This window comes from Calidris pugnax, unplaced genomic scaffold (assembly GCF_001431845.1).
Source record: "Calidris pugnax isolate Ruff unplaced genomic scaffold, ASM143184v1 scaffold18, whole genome shotgun sequence".
Taxonomy (NCBI): domain Eukaryota; kingdom Metazoa; phylum Chordata; class Aves; order Charadriiformes; family Scolopacidae; genus Calidris; species Calidris pugnax.
In genome coordinates, this window is record NW_015090812.1 from 11,259,525 (window position 1) to 11,283,391 (window position 23,867).

Genomic DNA, 23,867 nt, shown 5'->3' on the forward strand with positions numbered 1-23,867 from the left:
ACGAGCAAAGCTGTGCTCTGATGGGCAGCTGCAAAAGCAGTGGGATAAACTGTATTAGAATGATTTGTAAATGAGCCTTAGGTCTTTTGTAGTTAGGCAGAGGGAACTTGATTATAAGGAATTCTCACTATACTATTAAAACTAGCATTCAGCTTTTTGGCCAGATTAGTTCAAAGAGGACTTTAAAGCTATTGCACCAGGAAAGCAACCAGAGATATTCCAGGGTCAAATGGTGAAACAGCATCAGGGAAGGTTAGAGGGATGCATTTGCAAGTCAAGAAGACATTGAAGGGGATCTAATTATAGGCTTAATCGCTGTAGGTAATGACAATTCAAGCTACTATATTTAACATAGCCTAGATAGTATAACTGAGGTCATCCAACAAACAAATCAACAAATCCAAAGCAGATTTTCAAGAAATGTTTAGAAAGGAATGGAAAGCCTTAGATCTGCTGAAGCCGAGAGGACTTTTATCAGTCGGTCAAGTTTTCCAGCAGAGCCCAGATTTCATCCTATGCCTAGGACTGTGGTTTTGTTTCAGAAAACAAATCACATCTTCAATGTGATTATTCATAAATTTCTAGTAATGTATATGCTTAGCATTTTGCTGGAGCAGCGCCCATGATACTCTGTGGGTTTTAGAGCTGGAAGTTGAGCCAGAGTACGTCCTATGATCCTATTAGCAAATCTATCACTGGCTTGCGTGGTGACTTTGGCTGAGGCTCGTGTGAATGTTTATGATTATTTGCTCCTGAGTCTCTCCCCATCTAAACTACCTATCTGTCTTCATAAAAAGCTAAACATCTATGATGAATAGTGCTATATAAGTGCAGTAACTTGATGTTTTCAAGGAGGAGACAAACAAGGGCCAGTGAAAGAGTTGACTAGGTGGGTGAATGTTGCTGTATTCTCTTCGCTCCTACTTGGCCATATTTGTAGTTCACAAAAGCGGAAACAATGTGGTATTAATTCATGGTCTGTAAAACAAAGTCACATTTTTAGTCTTGCATTTCAATCGGTCTCATTTTTATGAACTTTGCAGTTGTGTTTCACTTGGGATGTATTTGGCTGCTTGACAAAGTGACTGGAGATTTATAATTCCTTATTAGTAACTCAGGGCTCTAAAGGGAATAACAGAGTACTTATTTACTTTTCTAGGTCAGACTCATGATGTAGGAGTTTAATGAACTTCTGCTAAACAGGAATTGAAGCAGAATTAAAATCTCAGACTGCATCTGTCCAATAAGGTTGTTCATCTTGTGTTCTATAGGTTAGATATTTTTTCCTTGTGCAGGGCTGTTTAGACTGCACTTTCTAAGTAATCAGTTGAGAATATGAGATTTTTGTATAGAACCTGGTATTAAGTCAATGTACTGATGTGATTCTGTTCTGAAATTACAGTATGTCAGATAACTGTATTTATGTATCAGTGTTCAGGGCAGTGAGATCCCAGTTCAAATGTGCTGAAAAAGAGTTTGTGATTCATGTTAGCAGCTAGAGTATTGCTGCAGTTTTGATGCCTCTCAGATGTTGTTTGAATCAATAAGATGGGCACTTCTCTCTCAAGAACACATTCAAGTCTGTTCAAGAAAAACAGTGCAGTATCTGCTTCCCTGTAAATGTGGAGAGAATAGTGTTTCATATTGTCACAGGAGATACACATTGGGATTTACTTGAAATTATTAAATTAGTGATGGAGATAAAGATGCATGGAAGAAACACAAAAACATGTTACATAACCACAGCCATGCTTCTCTCTGGACTTGCATTGCAAGAAATAACATCTTCTCCTTTATTGAAAAGAAGAGTTTGTGTTACATTCAGGAATGTCTGTGAATCAAATGTGTAAACCACAATAATATATTTGAAGATCCTAAGTATTTCAATAGATACTGTTTAAGGTGTAACTGTGTATGCACATAAAATGCCAAATGCCCTTGGTTTATGCAGTATTTAGTAAACATATATCCATTAACACGTGTTTATGACAGTATACTATTATCGGGAAAAAAACACCAGAAGTACAAACCAAGAGATAATAGAAAACAATGAGTGAGGGGTGTGCCTTAAATATCCTATCTTCATGCTTATGCATGGCTCTGAAGAAACACCTTCCTTCACACCATCCTGAATGCTGATCCTGAAAAATAGGTTCCTCTGCCCTTTTTTCAAAAATCAGAGATCAAGGTCACCTTTGCAAAAAAACATCTAATCCTTAGTTAAACAAGAAGCTCCTCTTTTTGCCCTGAAGAGTAGCCTGGTGGTTACAATGGTTATCAAGAATGCAGGGGGTAAAACCTTCGTGTCTTCCTTGGTCAGAGGTTATTTACAATTCTTTCTCTAAGGATACAACCCTAATGTCTAAACTACAAAGTAACGTGTGGGTCAGAGTACTTCGTACTTCTTGTTGGAGCTGTGCCTCTTGGCAAGCGGGACTGTGAGCGGAAGGCTGGGAAGAGCTTGGTTCAACCCCTTCTCCTCTTTCTGCATATTATCCTACGGCTGTTTTACATAGAACTCATGAAAGTCCTTGGAGCATCAGTGATCTTCTTTAGCCTTCAGGCAAACATGTTGTACAGTCTCTGTGCACCATTTCTTACTGTTTTTCACATTAGATTTTCTTTGGCTGATTTCTGCATTAAGTGATGGAAAGTAATATTGAACTTTGAATTCTTTTTCTGCCTTATTCCTCATCAACCAAGTTGCCAACTGGCAGAGAGTGCAGAATCCTGATAATTCTCTATGATGGAAGAAAGAGAAAGAACCTAGCTCGACATTTGGATTCCAGGTGCTAAGAGATAGATGGGAAGAGAACAAAACGGCCTTTATATTAAACAAATCTGATCTGGAGGAGAGGGAGGAGAGTCTTATATTTGCTTTTCTGGTTTTGACCAGAGAATACTTGGCTCAAGAGCAGTAACTACTCTTATTCTTGCTTGTAAAAAGGACTTAAGAAGCAGGACTGCAAATAGATGAAATTTGTATTTTCTAATAAGCAAGGCTGTGCCCGTGTGACAGCTAAGCAGAGAAGTGAACAAAGGAAGCGTTCAAAGCTTAATTGCTCAGTCAGATTTTGTAGTTGGTCAGGGGGAGGACCAGGTGTAGTTGTTTGTTTGCCAAAAAGAAAGGCTAAAGAAATTGGAATTTCTAGAGCTTTTGGGGGGGGAATGCCTTATTGAAATGGCAGTCGGGGTTGTTGGCTTCTTCAGGATGTGGACAACAGGAATAACTTTGTCTGTGCTACTGTTGATGGTCAAGGGGGGAAATCAGAATCCAGACTTATGCTAAGGAGCCCTGCAGGTGTTGAGAGACGAGAAAAGTTGTGATTGCGGACTGGCACAGTTGTTTTGGAAGAGACTAACGTAGAAGCATTTGTACCCAAAAGTCTGGTAGAATTGGGCTTGATTGCGAGGGGGAGATGAAGCTTGCCTAGTACAAAGCACTTCTTTACCATATAGGACTGCTTTTTTGGCATAATATGCTTGTTTTGCTTTAACAATAATGTGCTTCTAGAATAAAAATTATCTAAGGATGAGAAGGGCTGTATACAGAGGAATAGTATCTCTCTTTCTCCTTGGGAGGGGTCAGTAGAGACAATAATGCAATAGTAACGTTCCTATCCTATTCATTGATATGGATTTTTTTTCCACTGAGATACATGAACTACCTTGAAAACTGGGTCAACTTCAATGCTGTCACAAATGCTCATCACCAAGTGTATATTGCTGCATACCTGTCACACTCAGCAGCTGGAACGAATTCCATGAAGAGACTGGGGTAAAAGGTGAAGCTCAGCAGGATTATTGGCTGGGAAGGGACCACACTTTTGCAGTTTGTCTACTCTAAAACAAATGAAATGGGGCAAAATTGTGCTTAGTACTGATAAATACAAATAATATTTGTCTTTTTTGTTTTAAACTGGCATTTTTTGTTAGTCAAATTTATTTGCATAGATCTGGTAAATGCAATATTACTCCCATGGTGGATTATTCTTGCTGCTTAAGAGACTGAATTTATTGACACATCTAGACATGGAAATTTACTAGGAATTGCTTGAAAACCTTTGTGAGTTAAAAGTACTTTAATTGGAGTTAGTTTCAGTGTAATAATGGGATTGTTGGTGATAAATTACAATATTACATATTTTCTGCTAACCAAGGAAGAGCTTTTTAGAAGATGATCACTCTTTTATGCCAAAATGAAGTTACATGGATGATACCCATGATGTCCTCTTATGGTGTGTCTTTGCTTCAGCAACTCTTAATGATCATAGTTCACTGTAGAAAATTTAGGGTTTGTGCCAGAAAACAGCAGCAGCTCATCCTAGTTGAACTGTCCAGGAATGCTTGGGAAATAATAGCATGTATGATGGAGGTGCCCCTGTGTTGCATGTCAGTAGGTAGCTTGCCAGCCTGGAGAAAGCCAACGTCAGGGCTCAAGCCTGTACTTCCCTCAGTCTGTTAACACAAGCTGAAAGCATCCTCTGAGACAGCTCATAAGCTTTCCTGTGTGGGTAGAAAAGTGGTAGAGAGCAGCAGTTAAAGTTCAGGCTAGCTTCAGGCAGCTAGAGCCTGCCCTAGGAGTAAGTGATTCTCATCTGCATCTATATCCATTCAGTCCTTGGCTTTTGCACTGACAATGCCTTCAGGGTGCCAGAAGACAGTTGTAGCTTTGTGATGCAAATCAGTCCTGCCAAGTCTTGCTTATGAAGAAGGTGACTCATTCATTCGGGATCAATTTTTAAGGCAGCTTGTAACATCTCTCATTTGGCATGAAGGATTTTGCCAAGTGTTTCAATGAGACAGTTACAATCTCACTCAAAAATTTTGTAAAAAAATTCCCTTTCATTAACATTGTCACTGTGAGAGTTGTGAGTGCCAAGAACTGGACAGAGAGACTGAAAAGCAATAAATTAGCTCTCCCAGGGTGAGCAGAAATTTTGCCTGCAAGAATGAGTTGAAGAGTCACTGGGTTTTTCTTGGGAGGAAGGCAAGAGCCGAGAGGCCAAGAGTGGTCCAAATGACCTTGCTGGCTTTACCAGGATGTGTAGCAGATGACTTGTGGCAGGTGACTCCTTAATGGCCTGTTCTTCAGAAGAAGTTGAGGGGAAGCAGCAGTTCTTTGCTAAAGTGTGAAAAGTAAAGCAAATAGAAGGTCCAGTGCATCTGTTTGAGAGGGAAGGAGTAGGAGTAGACTCACTGAAGCCTATGTGGCATGCCCTGGAGAACAGGGATGGAGCCAGCAGCAGGGTGGCCAAGCAGAGAGGAGTTACTGTGTGTGATGCTGAAGGTATGTTGCCCTGCAGAAGCTTTGAGTGTACAGAAAATTCTCAGGTTTTGCTGCAGAGCTGATTTTGGGGAGGAGGACATATTAAACTGAGGCAGAGGAAATGCTGGGCTTAGTCAGTTGTAGGCAGAGCACCTGAAGAACTGTTCTTCACACCCCTGGTGGGAATCCTGATACAGAGTTAGAGGAGAATGTGATGCAACGCTTCCCAGTTGGGACTACTCAAAACTTCTGGGTAGAGAGTAGATGGCAGATAAAGCGTCAGTATCTCAGGTGTGGTAACTACAGAAATCAGAAGTGAGCATATATGACCATTCTTCACACATTTTCTAGATATCATCGCTCTGGACAATCCAAGTCAATCAGTCAGAAATTGTCTCCAACTAATATATTGGTTTAAAAATCATAGGCTATCGATATTAGGTTTAGAGTCTGTTTTTTCCTTTGCTCTTGAAGTTTCATTGTTACACTTTCCAGTTTCTCAGCCACTCTGAGAAACTTGTTCTCTTTAATCCCATCACTCCAGGAGCTGGAGATTTGAGGAAAACATGCACTATTATGAAAGATATAATAAAATGGTAACAATTGGCAACATGGTAATAAGAGTAAACAGATCATCAGTCTAAGACTACTATATGCACTGATTCATCCTTCTCTGTTTGTGATGCCTGAGGCAAAAAAGCCTTACGTGGTTGCTAGAAGGAAGGTTGTCTACTAAGGTCCAAAAATGCTGTTAATTTGTAGGTTCAAGTCATAAGCAATTGTTACTTTGTTCCCAAGCAAAAAAAAAAAAAAGCCTCCACCAAAATGTAGACCCTGAATTTGTAAATATGTTGAAGTTACCAAAATACCCTTTCTGAAACTAACAGTGTTTTTAACAAGTGATGAATACATAAAGAAAACACATTTAATAAACTGTCCATAGGCTGCAGTTTGTCTTTGGTCTTCGGTAACTCTATGCTGATAGCAAATAAAAAAGGAATAGAAAAAAGATTGGAATCTATAGCATGCTAAGTTAGTTTCTCTAACATCCTAAAATTCATATTCACACTCCCAATTTTTGATGTGCTCCCTTCATCCTTCAAAATAAATTTCAGGGATGTTTCAAATGCATTCTTAATTTACCATATGTGCTCCATTTATGTTGTATCACTGCAATGGAATATATGTGGCATAGAAATTTTAGCCTAGAAAATAAAGATATACGGGGAGTGAGCAACCATGAAAGAAAGGAAAAAACATTGAAAAAATAGTGAGTGGAGAAACACGGTGCAAAGGAAGCAGCCTGGGTTTGAGAGAGAACTCAGTGATGCCAGCCTGCCTTTGAAAGCTCGTTGAAGTGTGTTAGACAGTTGGAAACAGAGTTGTAAAGGGGAAATTTAATCTCCTTCTTAGAAGACAGTGAAATTTAGCTGATGCTGGATAAAGGGGAACTTCGTGTGATGCTATATGGCTAATTTTCACAGAGGATGTTTAATTCTTTCAGATATTGCAAGACTGCTTGTAATGGTTTAATAAATAGAAATTGCTGCTTGTGAAAATCCATTTAGTAAATGTTATTTTGGAGGGTGTTGGCATCTTACGCAGTACCGAGGCTTCTTTATCCACTCTTTACCTGACCTGCTAAACACCTGCAAGTTTTCCTTCATTCAGTAAGCTTTAGCTGAATAAAAACCCCTACCAATTCTTAATAAAATAATCGGATAAGAAGAGACATGGTATTAAGATGAATGGTTAATACGTGGAAAATTATTCAAGATAGAAACATTCTGCCTGCAGTTCTATTAATTTTATCAATGCATATATAGTGCACAATTATGGTATATAAGAATTCGGTACACCCATGTGCAGAAGACTGCATGATATCTACCAAATCTTTACACTGTAAATAATTTACATTTATTGCCAAGCAGAATCAGAATTTTCCAGTCTCAGAGGAAAATAAAGTCTTGTCAGCCCATCATGTTGTCATTATTACTCAATGCCTGGTAACCATTTCCACAAATGTAAAAGTCTAGACATCCTACCTCTTCTTGGATGAGAAGTTGATTGATTCCTGGAGCCAATTTGCTCAAGATGCAACTGTCTTTCTCGAACTTGATGTAGCATTTGCTCTGGGTAGGAAGAACAAAGAGAATGCTAGCACTTGTGCTTTGGGCTAATCTGGAAAGGGGAGAATATTTTATTATATATTTTATATACCCCCTGCTACTAGTTTTGCTAGCAGGGAGAAAGGAGGCATTTTTCTACTGTGATACTCACAGTGCTTAATTAATACTCACCAGAGCTAAGCCCTGTAGAAAACCACAGATAAGGTTTTTTGTTCTTGGAAAGAAGAGAGAGGCTGACCAACTACTAAGTCCTAAATTGCCATGGGTAACACAGGAGATGGCATGTTCTCATGAAGATGGCATGTTAATGTTTTGACTGTCTGTGTGCTTGAGTTGGTCATTCCAGTCTTTTACTTGAGAGGGACAGACACATTGTAAAATATTGTGAGATAATTTTGGATAACTAGTCTTCGCATATGATTAAAAGGCATCATTCAGAACATACAAGAGAAAGCTGTTTCAACCTGCAAAATGCACAGAACCAGCTTGCTTCATACTATATTTATCTGCAAATAGTAAATGTATATGTAATTCACATTTCCATAGTAAGAGTTTGCAGACTGCACAGAGCTGGCAAAGCCTATACTTCATAGGCAAATACTCTTGAAGCAATTCAGGGTGGCGATCAGTCCAGCTTGTGTCACTTCCCTAATTTGAAAATCCCGTTCATAGAGAGATGCACAAGAAGGCTGGTTTGACATAAAAAGATATGCCTTGAACTTGAATACATAGCTTGTCTGTGATACAAGTGCTGCCTCTGTAATGCAGATTTCTTCTCTTAAGAAACATTCACTTCAAAGTGTTATGCAAACTGCTGCACTACAGCAGCAGCCATAGACATACAGGGCAGCATGTCCCACCTATTCCACACACCTGTCGAGTGCAGGGATTGAAAAGACAATCAACCAGCAAGCACCAGGATCACACTGGTATGGTATTTTCTGCCAATTTAAAAATCAAGACCTAGGATAGGATTGGTGTAATCCAAAGCAAGCCTTGTGCTGATACAAAGCTATGGCATTATGCTTTTAACCTGCTCTAGCCCACAAGGAAAGATGAATCTGTTTTCTTTGGATTATCTGAAGTGCCACTACCTGGCAAACCAGAAATGTCTTCCATTTATGCACGCTAAAGTGAGCACTAAGCAGGGCATGTCTCTATTAGGTCTGGGAAAGAGCTTCCCTATTCTTGTGTTAGCAAAGGCTAGGATTTATTACAGTATAGTGTGGGAAGAAATTAGTCATCCATGATGTGGAGTAGGATATTTTCTCTTTCACGTGTTTTCTCCATTTTTGCCTTCCAAGCCGGTAGCACTTTTCCTGCATTTTAGATGATGCACTTGCATTTTCAGTTTGTACATTTCCCTTTCTGGTTTTGCTCTTCATTAGCATATAAGAGGGGAATAGATACTAGAATAAAGGGGAAAGGTGGTGAGGTGAGCACACTCAAAGCTGCAGCAGAATGGTTTGGGGAGAAGCGATGTCTTTAGATACTGCTATGGCATCTGGTTACTTGGGAACTACATCCATGCGACTGAACTAAACATAGAAATGCCAAGGTACTTAGAAGGGCCCATGTGTCATTTTTGCACTGAATAACTGATTTGTATTTGCAGTTAACACCATTTGTGTCTGAGATGATAGAAAAGTAAATGTAGTGTCCCTGTTTGCTAGCAGTTCAGGCTCGGGACTGCAATGTAAAGTATAATGTCGGGCAGTGCCTCCTCTAGTCTAATTTATGGCTTTGGAACAGCTTGTTACACACCCGGTGTGGGGCTGGGTGACGGGAGGAAAGAAACCCCCATCTTTTCATGTGCTCTAACAGCAGATTGCCTGGTCTGCAGAGCTCTGCTGCATCAAAAGTAGATTAAATCTTTATTTAAGAATCACAGGATGGTGATAGTGCTCTTAAACAGTAGCTGCTATTAAAATGTCAGCATTGCTGTCAGTCACCACCAAGTACCTGAGTTAGCGCTGTTTCCCTTGATATTGAGAATGGAAAATAGGTTTCTACTTAAAGCGAACTATTGTAAATGAGGAGCACAGATTTAATCCTTTCTGATATGGCTTATTATCCATCTGTAAGATTTAAAATGTAGGTTGTATTACTTCAGGGGTTGCACTGACCTCTAGATTTCATGCTTCTGGATTTTACTACTTCTTATGTACCATTATGTTTTTATTCCATATTTTGGCAATATCAAGGCTTAGTCATATATGTAAAAAAAGTGTAAAGTTACAGATAATGTAGTAATTGTCCATTTTATGAAAACTTTAGGGCTTTGTCTTGTGAGCATTGTGCAAAATGGCAGATATTGATATTTTAACTAATTATTCAATCAAGGATTTGGCAGGTCAGTCAATGGGAACGATGTACAATGGACTAGAATTGATCACACTTCATTTCCCATCAATTGGCAGAGCAAATGGTAGCTCAGATGATAAGTTAGGATCATTGCCAGTCATTTTTGGGCTCATGCCTTCTGTTTTTACTTTCTTTTTTTTTCTTCCAAATGAGAACCCCCAGACTACTTGATGAAAGTGAATGTCCTCTGATGTTGGTGAATAAAGCAGGACGGAGTTTTTGTAGCCTCTGAGGGATATGAGACTATTTCTGGCTCCATAATTGATGCTGCTGCATAGTCCTATAATCACCTAACCTTATTGAATTGTCCCCTTGTGAAGATTTGATTTCAAATTTAGTAATCATTATACATCATTTATTTTCACATAGATTACAGGTTCATCTGTAAAGTGACAGAATTTCACCCCAGAGCTCTTTGGATGTTCAGCTCTTCACTTTTACTCTTTTTGGATATGCTTGTGACACTTCCAACTTCGGTGATTTACTAGCAATTAGTAGGCTTCCATGACAGATTTATTGTAGCCTTCCAAAGAATGATGAATCAGGTATGTGCCTACGAAGCAGTGGTTTCCGAGGACTTTCATTTAATACAGGAACACAGAGTTAGATCCTGCGAAGAGCTTTGGTATCCAAAGCAGGGCTTAACCCAATTAAAGCTCCACTTCTAAACCTAAATGTAAAATTGCAGTTTAAAAAAATCTTTGCTTAGCTGCTGCCTAACCCTGAAAGCACATAAACCAACTCGCTGTTTCCTCATTTGAATTTCAAGTGAACTGGATGCCTACGCTTCTTTTCCTGCATCTGCCAGTTTCTCTGCCCGATTCCTGTATAAGGCTGCTCAGGAGCTGGAAATTAGAATTTTTTTCTCCCAAATGCCCTGCCTGGTTCAGCAGATCCCCCCCTACATTCATACACGCAGCCATGCCCCCAGAAACCTAGCTGGAAGGGATGGTGCCACCTGCCCACAGGAGCTGTTTCTTCCTATCACCGTTGGCGAGAGGGTGGTTCATACTTAGTGTAAGGTGTTTGCGTGCATTCCAGTTTCTGCCGTTGTGCTATTTTGTTCCTGCCAAAGAGGTAACTTACTGTTTATCTTTTGGGATAGGGATTGATTCGTTTGGAAATGGTGAATATTCAAAAATAGTCTAGTTGTGACAGGACAAAATGTTTTTGCATTAATCAGTTTTTTTATGAAAATTTATTGATCTGTTCTTTTTATTTGCTTTCGCAGCTGTCTATTGCTCAATACTGATTGAAAAAATATCTCATTTCTGATGTGAAACCATCCACATGCTAAACAAATACACGTTGAACCAAAATAAACTATTTTAATAACTTATTTTTTTAATTAAATGCAAATGTGGCATCCATTGCAGTCTGTTAAAGTAAACAAAACCCCTACACGTTTCGCATGGTAAAAAGAAGGTTTTTGCTGTGTTCACAATGTTATACAATAATTAAAAAGGAAACGAGCTAAGCCTTCAGAACCTGTCCCCTTCCATAGAATGTAATTAATTTCTGTTTAATTATAATAATAGGGCTGTAGTGTGATTATTATTTTTGAGGGGTAGAAAACCTGCACCGTTGCTGGGGTTTTTTTGTGTTTGGGGAAGCAGAACACATTAAGGGAAAGATTTGAGCCACACCCCAGCTGTAATGAAATGCTGACATGTCAGTGGAGTTTGGCCGCTTGTTTCTTCCAAGGTGGATTTCCAGGTGGGAGGCTCCTCCCGGCCGCGCCGTGTGAACTGAGCGGAGGTTCCTTCTGGCGGGATGCGCTGTTTTCTCCTGGGATGCAGAGGTCTGGGGAGCAGGCAGGGCTGGCACAGTGCACACTCTGCCGGGTGCAAGGTGAGATTCCCACTTGGTGGACACTGGTCTTTAGGGTGGCAGGGTGTCAGCTGTCCTCAAGGGCTCTCTCCTGAGAGCAGTGGGGACACTTGTGGTCTCAGTGTGGACTCGCTCGGGCAGTCTGAGTCAGGATTATGCTCTCGTGCCACCTCCTGGCAGATTGTCACTGTGTTTGCCTCTCCGTGCCGTCTCTGGTCCCTTCTACCCTGTCCTGTCCTCTGCAGATGTATTTGTTGCAGCATGGCAGCCCTGTGAGACCAGCGTGAAAGCCAGTGGGGCTGCAGGTGGCCTTGTGTGGGCACGGTGGGGGTTTGGAGAGGATGGCACAGGTACAGGGACATTGCACAGAGCCCTGCTGGGGATGCTGCAAGGTCAGATGCTCCTCCTGCGCAGGGTGCATGCAGTAAGGTGGACATCACTGCTGGGTTCTGTGGGTGTGCCAAGAGTGCAGAACATCAAGCAGCTCCCAAGAACCACCTGACAGATGTGAGCAGCTGGTACCATCTCGCCCTGGGAGGCAGTGGGGTTTTAACTGACCCATTCTGCTGCAGGATGAAGCAGCCCCTGAGGGTGACCCAAGGGCTGTGGAGTCAAGACAGCATGAACCACCTCATCACATCTTTGTTCAGTGGAGTGAAGTTACACCTGCTGAGTAGCTGGTTGTCTTTGTTTTTTAATTCTTTACTGAAAGATTCCAACACAAAAAACTGGCGTCACTTCAGCGTTTCTCCCCTAAAGGAAGAAAATACCCTGCTGTCTCTCCTGAGAGTTGACATTGTGGCTCTAGAGAGGTCTAGGTTTGTCCAAAATGTTGGTTAAGGTGGGTAGGCATTATTTGAGACAGTAAAGCTGGAAAGATTACCTACATGCCCAATGCAGAAAAACTACTTCAGAATATGACTGTTTCTCTGAAGAAACAGTTTGACGGAAGTTCATTCACATGAAACAAGAACCATGGGCTGCAGCCAGGCGTGGGACAGAGACCTGAAAAGCAAGCCCTGGTTACAGAATTTAAAATGTCTTGCTGACAGGTATCAGTTAGATGTCAAGGCATTCAGTAAGGGTGATTTGAAACAATGATACAGAGATACTTTGAAAGACCTCTGCAACCTAGCACTTCTTGATCATGCTGCCATGTTCTCTTTTCATTCTTCCATGACCACCACCTCACCCATCTTACTGTAGCATTTTGGGCTGAATTTTGTATACATTCAGTGTCACTGAAGAAAGCAGTGCCATTCACCTATCTTCTTTTCTGTTTTTTCTTCCTTGTTTTACTTCTCTTTGCCTCCTGTTCCCATTGTGAAATGGATCCAAGGAGTGATTCAGTGAAATGCACTCCCTCCCCACACCAGGAAGAAGTGAGCAGGAATTGTTTAATGTCACTACCAGGTAAAACGCACTTCAAATGACACACATATCACACCCAAGGAGTACAATTTAAGACTAGTAATGTAAAATAAAAAGCAGATAAAGTGTATAAAGCACCCACAAATCCCCTGGGACTCTGTTATTCTGCGTTTCAGCTCTTTGCAGGAAGGTTTCATCTCTGCTGCTGCTCACTAGAAGATGATTCCTCTTTCCCTGATTTCTGTGGCATTTGTTCTTAAACCTACATCTTGCATCTTCTCTGTGGCACACCCTTCTGCACTTCAAATTCTTTGCCCAAATGTGTTGGGTAACTGTGGATTTAAGTTGTATCATTTCCCCAGTTACAGATAAGCTGCATCCTTAAGCAAGGAATATTACTGACGAGTGTTAGCCGAGTGCCTGGGAATCATACTTCACTCAAATCAGTTGACATTAAAACAGAAACAAAAGCATTTATGTGCCACAGCCACAAGAGATGGCACAGTTATACGTGTCTGTGAAATACACAGATATGAAAATAGACTTACCTCTACTTCTAGCAAGGTCAACGCCGTTCTTTCCCTGTAATTAGCTGACTTGCTATCAGCTCTTCCCTCGCTCAGTTTTTCAAGGACTCCCTCTTCTCATTTGCCCTGCAGCTGAGGCTACCTTCCTCCGATAGAGACCTTCCTTTCTCTCCAGCCAGCCTTTTTCTCTTTCCTCCAGAGATTGCAGTTAGCCTTATCCTTTTCACATGAACTTATTTACCCCTTTCTTATTCCGAAGATGGTTTTGACATTCTGCTATAAATTGAAGAGCATCTCTTTGGAGAAGCAAAGCCACCTTGGCAGATAGAGTGCCATCTCTTGTACTTAATTGTCTAATTAACTCTTGGTGGTAAGTGCATTTCAGTGCTAAATGTTTCCATCCACCAAGTGTTTTAATTTCATATTAACGTGCACACCGACAAGTAGACTCTATACAAACATCCTGATCGCATAAATACATTTGGTTTATTTTTTTCTCCTGATCAAGACTGCACTAATAGGAAACAATTGGAGAGATAAGTTTGGAATGCTCGAGACCTTTAAAAAAAACAAACCCAAAGAGCTGACCCCTGAATTCAAAGGCTTATTTTTCAAATCTAGCTGTAGTCCAAACATAGTTATATGGATACATAGTTGCAGATACAGATTGTTAAAGATCTGTCCTCAAGATGTTTTCTTTTCAGCTGGTTTTAGTCCAAAACTGAATATACAAATATTTTAGGCCAAAACACACTCTTTTTCTTCTATACATATGTGCATGGGAGAAATTCCCAGTGGCTTTCTGCATCCTGTAGCTATTGAATGAAATGGATGTTTTGGCCGGTTTTGCTGCCAGGACTGGTTTCCACCATCTGTCTTCAGTGCCATTATGCCAGTGGTTATGGAGGCTACCTTGGGATCCTGCTGCAGAGGTGGTACAACTTTGTGTATTGTTGAACCTGTTATATCTTAAGAAAAACACTTTAAATGCAGATGCAGTATCTTCTGGCAAAAGAAATAGTTTTAGATCTGCTTTCATTTCCCAATTTCTGATGTACTGTTAACTCAGGGGGACAGAAGTAAGAGCATATAGACCAGTCTGGGTTAATACAAAATAAGCTGATGAAGATCATATGGAGCCAGCCACATGAAAATCAGAAGGCCTTAGAGAACATGACAAGGCCAAACGTTTTTCACAGTTTTTGAAACAAAGACCTTTCAACAAAATTTTTGAACAAAGACCTTTCAAAGGAATGAAGAGCTGTATTATTTTTTTTTCAATCATCTGCTTCAGCAAGATAAAGAAATACTAGACAAAATATATTTTAAGGAAAATTCTCTATGGGGTCATTAGGTCTTTCTAATCAGACATTTGGTCTTAAATTTCATCTGGACTGTTCTAGGGACTGTGTGTGCAGTTGTCTTGTCAAAACTGGGTGCCATTGGGAAGGCCTCCTGTGTCCTTGCTATTGTCACATTATTGCCTTGGAGTGGTAATTGTCATAGTGAGAGTTTAAATGCATTTGGATTAGCCAACGACTGTCACAGAAAGCAACAAGTGTTTGAATTTGAAAACTCAGGCACAGACTTTAAGGATTTATGATGCCTACCTGTGAAGCTGGGTAAGATTAAAAAAATGACCCTGTAAAACTTGAAGCTTGAACAAAATCTTGCTCAGCCATGACAGGTGCAGAGAGGGCATATTCCCACGGAGCATTTGAACTGGAAAGAATTGCCAAAACATACCAAAGCAGACAAGAGATGTTGTGAAAACTTTCTGAAGCAAAAATCCAGACTGTCCAGGACCTTTTCTGTAGACCATTGACATAAATCCTGTTTTTCTGACACATCAGTGGTGGCAATTTACATAGTTAAGACACAAGTTAAGACTTGTGCCTTTATTGCATTTTAGTGCAAGTATTTTAGCTGCAGAACAAAAGTAAAGCAGTTTGATGTGATATGGATGTCTATTTGCACTCCTTTTAAGATAAACATTAGGCAATAACCATTTCTTTAGAGCCTGTATATTGTTCATATGATTCTCTCTCTTGTATAGCAGCTCATGTTCATCAACGTGATACATTCCTGCCTGATTTTCCAGTTCTGTCTTTCATCGAGGATATTCTTTTCTTTCTCTGATTGCTTTTTCTTCTTAGACCATTACTCTAGTTGATAGCTTCAGGTTATCATTGTATCCTATCTCCCTCTCCAATAAGCCTATGATTGATACTAATCTTCCCCATGGGACACATTTACAGGATGCAGGATGGAAACTACTCTCTAAATCTTAGCTTTATATGTGCTGACAATTTGCAAGGTTGCACCTTATATTCACTTCAGGTGGCTTAAGGGAAAACATCAGCACCTGGTAATCTTGCTTCCAAATAAGAAGAGAAATGCACTCCATATACCAAAAGTTATCTTGTTGTTCAGTGCTGCTTTTGCTTGTATTTTACGGCGCTAGAAAGGGCTCAGTTTCTATAGGTGGTCAATGTCCTGTAACCAAACTCATGCCTTTTCTTTCCAGTGAGAGGAGCCATATTTTAATTAATCTAATGGAAGCTTTGACTAGCAGGCAGTCCCCTGAAAAAGAGTTAATGTGCTGGAAAACACTTCACACAAGCAGAAGACTCTTCATTGACTAATGTGCTTAACGGTACTTTTTCTAAGAAAATTATTCTAGTGAAAGCTTTGTGGAGTGCATTTGGTTTTCTATTTTTCTTTTCATAATATAGCCTCATGTTTTGAAATTGAAGTAGGTATGTCTAAGGACCTTTTGAAAATAGAATTATTATATTTTTACTACAGGTTTTGCAGATGCCCATCAGTGTAGTACCATGGAAAACAAAAATATTCCCTTCCTTGGAGGAATAAAACCTAGGGCACTGTAATCCCTAGTGTCATTAATGGATTTGCTGAAGTTTGGCTATTTCACAGTTTCTACTTATCAAATATCTGAAGGCAGAGTCCAGTTATATAATTAACTTCGAAGAATCAATGGGAAATGAAGATGCTAATGTTTCCACAACATTTGCATATTCAAGCTGCACAGCCCAAGAAACAAAGAGAAGTAATAAGAAATTCATTTGCTTTATCTTTTATCTTTTTAAACAGACATGCATTTATCTTTATGAACAGACTTGCCAGACCTTTTTTGAATTGCAAAGTTTTGCTGCAAATGCTTGTTATTTGGATTTGCATATGGATTAACGATGTTGTCCAAATGGTATCTCCTAACCCTTTCTGTTTACTTGTATGATATCAGTCACTGGGATGCAGTTTTCAAGGCAATCAGTGCTTTTAGTTCAGTGAATAATGCAGTTTGTTTTCATGGCAGATTCTCTAGTGTTCCAAAAGTCTAGTTCAACAAAAATTATAAATGCATTTGCTCAGAGAATTTTTTTTTCCCTCTCTTTAAGAGCTCTCTGTACCTGCTAGGGGAAGGGTTACAGAGGGAAAATTTATGAAACTTGAGGGAAAAATCTGAGCTGGCATGCACGGTGTGGAAATTAAGCTCCACTCCCTATCTGAACATACATGTGAAAATGGCATGATCAAACCAAAATCATCTCTTACATCAGAATTTGGCATCATAAAATTAAAACTCCCAGAGACTTTTTCACCATTTTCAGGGTGTGTCCCACAGCAAGTTGAAGAAGTTGGTTGAAGTTCAAAACTCTTTTCACGCTTTAAGTGTTCTAGTCTGGTTTTTTTGGTCCAGATATTTATACACAGGCATGTTACCTAAATATCCCAATATACATCTGAATAATTTTTACTGTTCAGAGAAAACTACTTTGAGAGCATCATTGTATAGTGTGTCGGGTAGATGGGACTTGAGAAATACTAAAGCAAACTCTTTGTGCTTGTATGTTTTTTCATTTTTAGTTCTTTTTATATTATTATGAAAGCACTGTTCCAACATCAATATATTACAAAGGAAAAGTTATCAGGGAGCTTGCATTATTTTCACAGGATCATGTCTCCAGAGTACTTGCATTGTGCACAGAAGTGTACTTCACTAATGAGACAGTTGGAGCCCCACAGCCTGCTGCATTGACTTACAGAACAGAAGTTACTTCACAAGTGTGAAGCTTCAGGGTTTCTATTCTACTTTAAGGTGATTTTGGGGAATTTCTCAGAGAAAAGCAGATTTGGCCTTAAAATCGTGAGTCCTCTAGGAAAAATACTAAGGAAGGAGGGCACGGTGTTAGAAACACAACGTATAGCTTACTCGTGAGGGGCAGACATAATGGCAAGAGAAGCTTTATGCCTGGAGCAATAGTGAGTGACAGGAGCTGACGAGAGCTGTGTGTGATGTGCCAGCAAAGGGCTGGGGATGCCCACTGGAGATCCCAGAGGGGTTGGGGTGCCCACTGTGACGGGGGGATTGTCCTCCAGGGCTCTGGGAGAGGAGAACTGGGAAGGAGCAGCCGGCCTAGTGGGACAGTGGTCCCAAGCCAGCAGCTTGGACCACCTCCTCAGAGCTGCTCGAGGCTACAAAAAAGTAAAAAGTTAGAACCGAAGCTGCCAGGACAAAATATGATATTACTGGTGCTGCATTAATTAGTCAGTGTTGTTGCTGGTGGCTGATGACCCAGCAATCAAAACAAGCCATAAGTAATAAATCACATTGAATGTGGGGTGAACACAGGCTTCATTAACATCACACATGATATGCTGATTAAGTTCTGTGCACAAGGCAAGGAACATAAAAGCGAATACTGAGGTAACACACAGTGTCACACGCTACCTGTTGGGCTGCGGCCAGGCTCAACGGGCACGAGGACGTGAAACTCCTACCAATGACATTATCTGCTTCATGACAAAAAGAGAAAGCCAGACGGCTCTGGAATAAGCTCACTTTTTCCTGAACCGGTAAGACTGCCTCTTCTAGTTTTCGTGTGTGCTTTTTTAACCATTAATGTAGCCATATACTGAATTAATTCAACTGACAATGGAAACAGTTTTGCTTTCGTGTACATCAGTCGTCTTTTTTCTGCCACTGCTTTTACTTTAACGGTGAGTTTGGGAGCTCTTGCAGAGGAGACTGTTGTTTCAGTAATACAGCTCAGGTAGTTAATACAGAGTGAAGAAGCCCTACAGCTTTTCATTCCAGATGAGACAGAAGACAAGCGTGCTGGCACTGGCTAACAAAATGCTGTAGAGGTGTTGGCAGTGGAAGAGGAAAACTGTCAAGTACCTTATTGATATTTTGCACTTTCAGTCTCAAATGCTTAGTTAAAGGTCATTCATCCAAAAGGAATTTGGATATTCTTTAACCTTTCTCGGTCTCTCTCCCAATACACTTTGAAGTAATCTGTAGTATTTCCTGATGTATCTATGAGGAATGCTGGTGTTGATGAACTGACAGGTGGTCTTTTCCTGATGAACTCAGTAATGAGCTGTTCTTTGCTCCAGAATATTTTTTCTTTTTGGTTGGCAGGTCATCATTGCCAAGATAAAATACTTGTGTTTTTTATTTACAGAAAGGAAACCTTTATACTACTGGTAATGGAGTGATCTGAACCCAGGGGTCTTGAAAGTAGGTCATTAAGTACTCAGTGTGGGAAAAAGTGTGTTTTCCAGCATTCGTGATTTTACTGGAGGGAATTATCTTGTTTTCTAATCTTGGCTTTAAAATCAAAAGACTTTTATAAGACAAAAAAATTGATCATTTGGTTTCATCACAAAGAAAATAATTATATCTAAGATATCTAAGAGTAACATATTTTGAATCAGGACTAACATTTTTCCATTGATTTTTTTTTTTTTTTTAGCAATAAAGTGTCTGAAAATAACATTTTTCTGTCATTGGACAACATAGATTTTAAAGTCAATAATAGAGCAGACTGCTTCAAATTGGAAAATACAGAAACAACTGTGGCATTGTTTTTTGTTTCTGGTTGTCTGTTAGTTGATATTAAACAAATCAGAAGTATATGATATAGCAACAGCAATTACTGGGCTAGAATCTATGTAAGGGAGCGTTGCCGGGAGCCAGTCTGGCCCCTGGTACTCACAGCAGTACAAGGCTGCACCCATTTGTTATGGCCACCGAGATGCTGTTACAGGATTTACCAGAACCTGGCAAGGTTCACCTGCTCTATTCATTCCCTTGGGAGAGCCCATCTATCCCAGAAAAGCACCAGTTGATTTTTCCATCTTCTGGCGTTCTAGCGCTGTCAGCTTGCTGTCTCCTAACCTCTTTTCTCTTTCTCCCCATATGTATTTTAGGTGACTAGAGCTGAGAGGTAATTTGAGCAGTTGGCTCGTTCACTGCGTATTGATATGAGTGACTCGTGTTGCAGCAGTGGCCATGTGCTGTGCTGTGCAAGGTGCTGTACGTGTAGTTCAGTACACATGAAACTGTGGCTGTTTATTGACAATGGGTACCACTAAATGTCAGTGGCTTTTGCAGGCATGATATCTTACATTTCCAGTAATTAATGCAGATGCCATAAAACTCACCTACCTCTCACCCTCTCTCTTTTCTGGGCATTTTGAAGCAAGGCTCACGAAGTAAAGGTTGCATCGCCTACCTAAAATATAACTCATATGGCATGGGTTTGCTTTTTTTGGGTTTGCCTTTTTTTTTTTTTTTTTTTTTAACAAATATCACTGTAATAATTACCGTAACAGAGAGCTTTCTGTGGAGTTAATGTTCTTCTGGCTTAATGGCCCCTGGTTATTCTCAGGCCATCAACTTTTCCCAGCTGGTCATCAATCCCCAAGAACTGCCTTGTGCCTCCATTATTATTGCTTAAGTAGATGACATTTCTGGTGCAACCACTGCCTCCCAATGAGCTGATATTACAGCCAATGGCTTTTTTCCCCCCTTGCTTTCAATATTGTCAAAGCATTATAAACAGCTGGTAGGAGAATTTTGTGGCTTTTGGCTGTGAATTCCTCTGACAATTTTCAGGTGCGAGTTTTGTTGATTTCGACTGAAAGGATCTGAGCAGGGTGAGTGCAAATGAGTTGCCTGGAGCAGCTGCTGGGCTCAGCCCCCATGCATCATTCAGGAAGTAGCTGGGCAATACCTGAATGATTCAGTCTAAAGACTTTTTCCCAGAAGGAACAGTTTTCAAACAAGATCTGGGACAGATGTTTTGGGGGGATGTTAATGTTTATCATCTAGCAAATCGTGACATCCCCTCCCTCACCCCCTCTCCCTACTTCCCCCCCAAGTTTTCACAGCTCCACTGATGGTCACTCTTGTTTCCTAACAATTGATGGCTTCTCTGGCAGACTTTGAAAAGAAACAAGGATGTTGTAGCTCAGTAGGCCAGAAACCAGCAGAGATTGTTTAGGTGAAAATGTCTTGCTATGTGGATATTCAAACCCATGTGAGTTAACATTGGTGCTGACTACATTTCCTTTAACCTCATTAGCACTTCATCTTGCTTTCCCAAGCATGATGGTGGAGCAGCTAGTTCACCTTAGAGCCTTTTGCTAGGTAATTCATCAAACTGGCAGATGAAAGCTTAAAGGAAAATGCATGTAAATACTGCATTAGGAACCTTGGCTCCAAAGGCATAAACATTTCTACCCATATCCTTAGCTCTGGCTTACAATCCATATATATGTGAAAGAAAAGGGACTTTGTTCTTTGGGGAGGATGGAGATGCAAAGCTTACTGGTTGTATCATTACACAAATTTTACAGTTTAGTTATTTTGTCTTTAATTAAAAAGCACTTCATTATTCATTAGCTATTCTCATAGAAAAAAAGCTCAGAGACTGCAACTACTTACTACCTTGAAAATTAAAAGCAAGTTACTTAAGTAAAACACCCCCTTCAAATGCTAGGGGCCAAAACATTTCCAAAGAGGGGCCTGAGATTATCCCAAATCTAGGTTATGTCTTTTCAGCTACAGAGTTTTAAGCTGTGCCTCACAGCACACTGATCTAGTCATGTGATTGCTATGTATGGGGGTCGGTCTCTTCTCCCGAGTCACAGGCGACAGGACAAGAGGAAACGGCCTCAAGTTACGCCAGGGGAGGTTCAGGCTGGATATTAGGAAAAAAATTTTCACTGAAAGGGTCATCAGACATTGGAATGGGCTGCCCAGGGAGGTGGTTGAGGCCCCATCCCTGGAGGTGTTCAAAAGACGGGTTGATGTAGTGCTGGGAGGTATGGTTTAGAGATGATGCTCCTTGTTTGTTGTGTGGTGTCTATTTTTGTCAGTTAGGTTGACGGTTGGACAAGATGATCTTTAAGGTCCCTTCCAACCTAGAAGATTCTGTGATTCTGTGATTCTGTATACGTGGTTGATACTAAGTGTAATTATATGTCATCATAACATCTCATTGCTGGTGAGCCCACCAAGTGTACATCTGGAGAAACGCTCGCTATGTTTGTAATGGCATGAACAAGGAGCTGCCACGGAGAGCCACGGGGTTTGATCTTGAGGTGCCGAGGCCCTCGTTGTCAAAGATGGGTTCAGGTTGCTAGCGCTCTTCAGAGCCAATGAAGCCTGTCACTTCCTCAGTACAGCACAGGGTCAGGGCAGTGCCACAGTGCAGGAGGTGACTGCCCTCCGCGTGCGCCGTGTCTGATTTGGAGCCTCTGGAATTAAAGCATCCTGGTACTCGGTTGCCATTCTTTATGGTTAACCATGAAACTAAAATTCTGATAGAATTCTTCTACTTCTTAGAAGAAGAAGATCAGTAGATCAAAATGATCATGAAAGTGGCTTTCCAAGGAACTTCAGATGAGTGAGCAACCAGTTCAGTTTGTTTGTCTTTTCTTTTGCAAAGAAATGATAAGATATGCGCTCTCGATGTTCTGTAATTCTGATGTTACTGGCTGTAAATGTTGCAATATACTGTTTCATGGAGGTCCGCCGAGGCACGCCTTCTAACAGTCTGCCTCCCAGATTATTGTATTTTTGATAGAAATTAGCACTTTGGGGATACCATTAGCCGTTTGCCCCTTTTTAGTTCTCGTGCTGAGTGGCAGATACACTTACGTACTGTGCTTACTGATATCTGTATTGGTGGCTTCAGTAATATGATTTATAATGCATTTTCATTTTCATGAAAGCTTGTTTTACTCTCCCCATTCCATTAGGTCAGACACTCACTGAACAAGCTCCTCCTGTCCCATTTCACTGTGTAACTTTTAAACATGACCTGACAAGCTAGAAAAAGTTCACTGCCATGTAAAATAGCCACAGACATTAATGACCAGCGCTGGCTGCTGAACCACGCAGGAGGTACCAGAGCATTGCAGTGGCTGTGGCACCAACTTGGAGATGGCGTGAAAGGATTGGACCAAGGGTGTAACTCTCTTCCCTTGGCAAAATGTCCTGACCCCCCCCAAGGTTGAAAAGCTTTTCACACCTGTGCTTATGAGGATTTACAATTGATTATTTCCTGCAAAAAACTAGAAGAGGAAGAATAAAAAAATACTCCAATTATAGCTCATTTATGGCAAGTGGAATAAGTACAATCCTGTGCAGCTGGGAACAATATAGAAGCTGTTGTGATTACTGTATACGATGCAGCAGTGGAAAGGAGGATTTAAACAGTGGACGTAAGGCCACAGAGGAACTTAAAGAGCTATGCACCTATACTTCATTTTCCCCACCTACAAAACATAGAGGTAATGTGTCCCCAGTTATTTGGGAAGACTGCTGGGCGAGATTTATGTAAAGTCCTCTTGAGATCTTTTCTGTAAAATATGCCATGTACACGTAAAATATAGTTATCATGTAGTGAATGGGAAGATGTTTACAGCTAATTTTGAAGTGTGTATGTCTTTGCAGCCTTTAAAGATGCACTGCAAGAGTTGTGCGTTGGTAACCAGCTCCGGACACCTTCTGGGGAGCAAACAAGGTGACAGAATCGACGAGACAGAGTGCGTAATACGAATGAACGATGCACCTACTCGAGGTTATGGAAAAGATGTTGGAAACAAAACGAGCCTTCGAGTCATTGCACACTCCAGCATTCAGAGGATTTTGCGAAATCGCAATGAACTCTTAAATATGAGCCATGGTGCTGTGTTTATCTTCTGGGGTCCTAGCAGCTACATGAGGAGAGATGGTAAAGGCTTGGTGTATAATAACCTGCAGCTGATGAATCAGATATTGCCTCAATTAAAAGCATATATGATTTCTCGCCACAAGATGCTTCAATTTGATGACCTTTTTAAACGGGAAACTGGGAAAGACAGGTGAGAATTTATGTGGATACATTTGGGGGATGTCATACAATAGTAAAATAACGTAGTTTATATATACCAATTTCAGATCTGCTCACAGGGACCATCATGCCCATTAAATCCTCTGCCTCATGAGTTGTGATACGGTATAACATGCCAAATAACATCACTCGTAACATAAGTAAAGACTACGCATCAAAATAATTT

General features: G+C 40.5%; 1 protein-coding gene across 1 annotated transcript in view; it reads left to right on the forward strand.

Annotated features, from left to right (window-relative positions):
• LOC106886398 (alpha-N-acetylgalactosaminide alpha-2,6-sialyltransferase 5-like) overlaps positions 1–23,867 on the forward strand; it is a 73,222-nt gene that overhangs the window by 35,066 nt on the left and 14,289 nt on the right. The window contains exon 2 of the mRNA XM_014939321.1: positions 23,263–23,672. Coding sequence (XP_014794807.1) covers positions 23,263–23,672 — 410 coding nt within the window. The remainder of the gene's footprint in view (positions 1–23,262; positions 23,673–23,867) is intronic.